Source organism: Asparagus officinalis, chromosome 1 (genome assembly GCF_001876935.1).
Source record: "Asparagus officinalis chromosome 1, Aspof.V1, whole genome shotgun sequence".
Classification (NCBI taxonomy): Eukaryota; Viridiplantae; Streptophyta; class Magnoliopsida; order Asparagales; family Asparagaceae; genus Asparagus; species Asparagus officinalis.
The window spans coordinates 131,688,920-131,689,378 of record NC_033794.1 but is presented as its reverse complement, the minus strand read 5'-3'; the positions used below and the strand labels follow the sequence as shown (position 1 = coordinate 131,689,378).

The 459-nt window shown below is 51.2% G+C and overlaps 1 protein-coding gene across 1 annotated transcript; it reads right to left on the bottom strand.

The window, feature by feature from the left end:
- Positions 1 to 453, bottom strand: LOC109844659 (DNA damage-repair/toleration protein DRT102). The gene has a single exon (XM_020413773.1). It carries the CDS (start codon positions 429 to 431, stop codon positions 33 to 35), a length of 399 nt encoding a protein of 132 aa, XP_020269362.1. The 5' UTR covers positions 432 to 453; the 3' UTR covers positions 1 to 32.

Sequence of the window (459 nt, the reverse complement as noted above, 5' to 3'; positions counted from 1 at the left end):
GCATGCCCAGCTATCACTGAACACATTTTACCTCATTTGCTCCCCCCTCCCTCTCCAAGTCCAAGCTCCCTGTCAGCCTCGGACCTCGCCGTCTCCAAATCCTCATCCAAAACTATATCCCAATCCCCATCCCACCTTATGAAGAACTCCGTATCCTCGAAATACTTCACCCTATGCACATCCCCCGCCGGCGTATACAAATAATCCCCCTCCCCCAACTCATAGCTCTCCTTCTTCCCCAGGTTCCAAACCCTCTTCCTCCCTTTCATCACCATCACGTCGTGCCCGAAACTATGGTGATGCGCCGGCTCCCCGCTCCCCGCCTTAAACCTAACAATAGTCAACGTCGGGCTCTCCCTCACAACCTTCATCTCCGCCCCCGGCATTATGTCAACTATCTCAAGAGTACCAGTTTTATTATCCAATAGCATAATCTTCACAAGTAGCACGATTATCAAT

Bases quoted from the DNA above. Each gene is read 5' to 3' on its own strand.
- LOC109844659 (XM_020413773.1), bottom strand. From the start codon at position 431: ATGCTATTGGATAATAAAACTGGTACTCTTGAGATAGTTGACATAATG.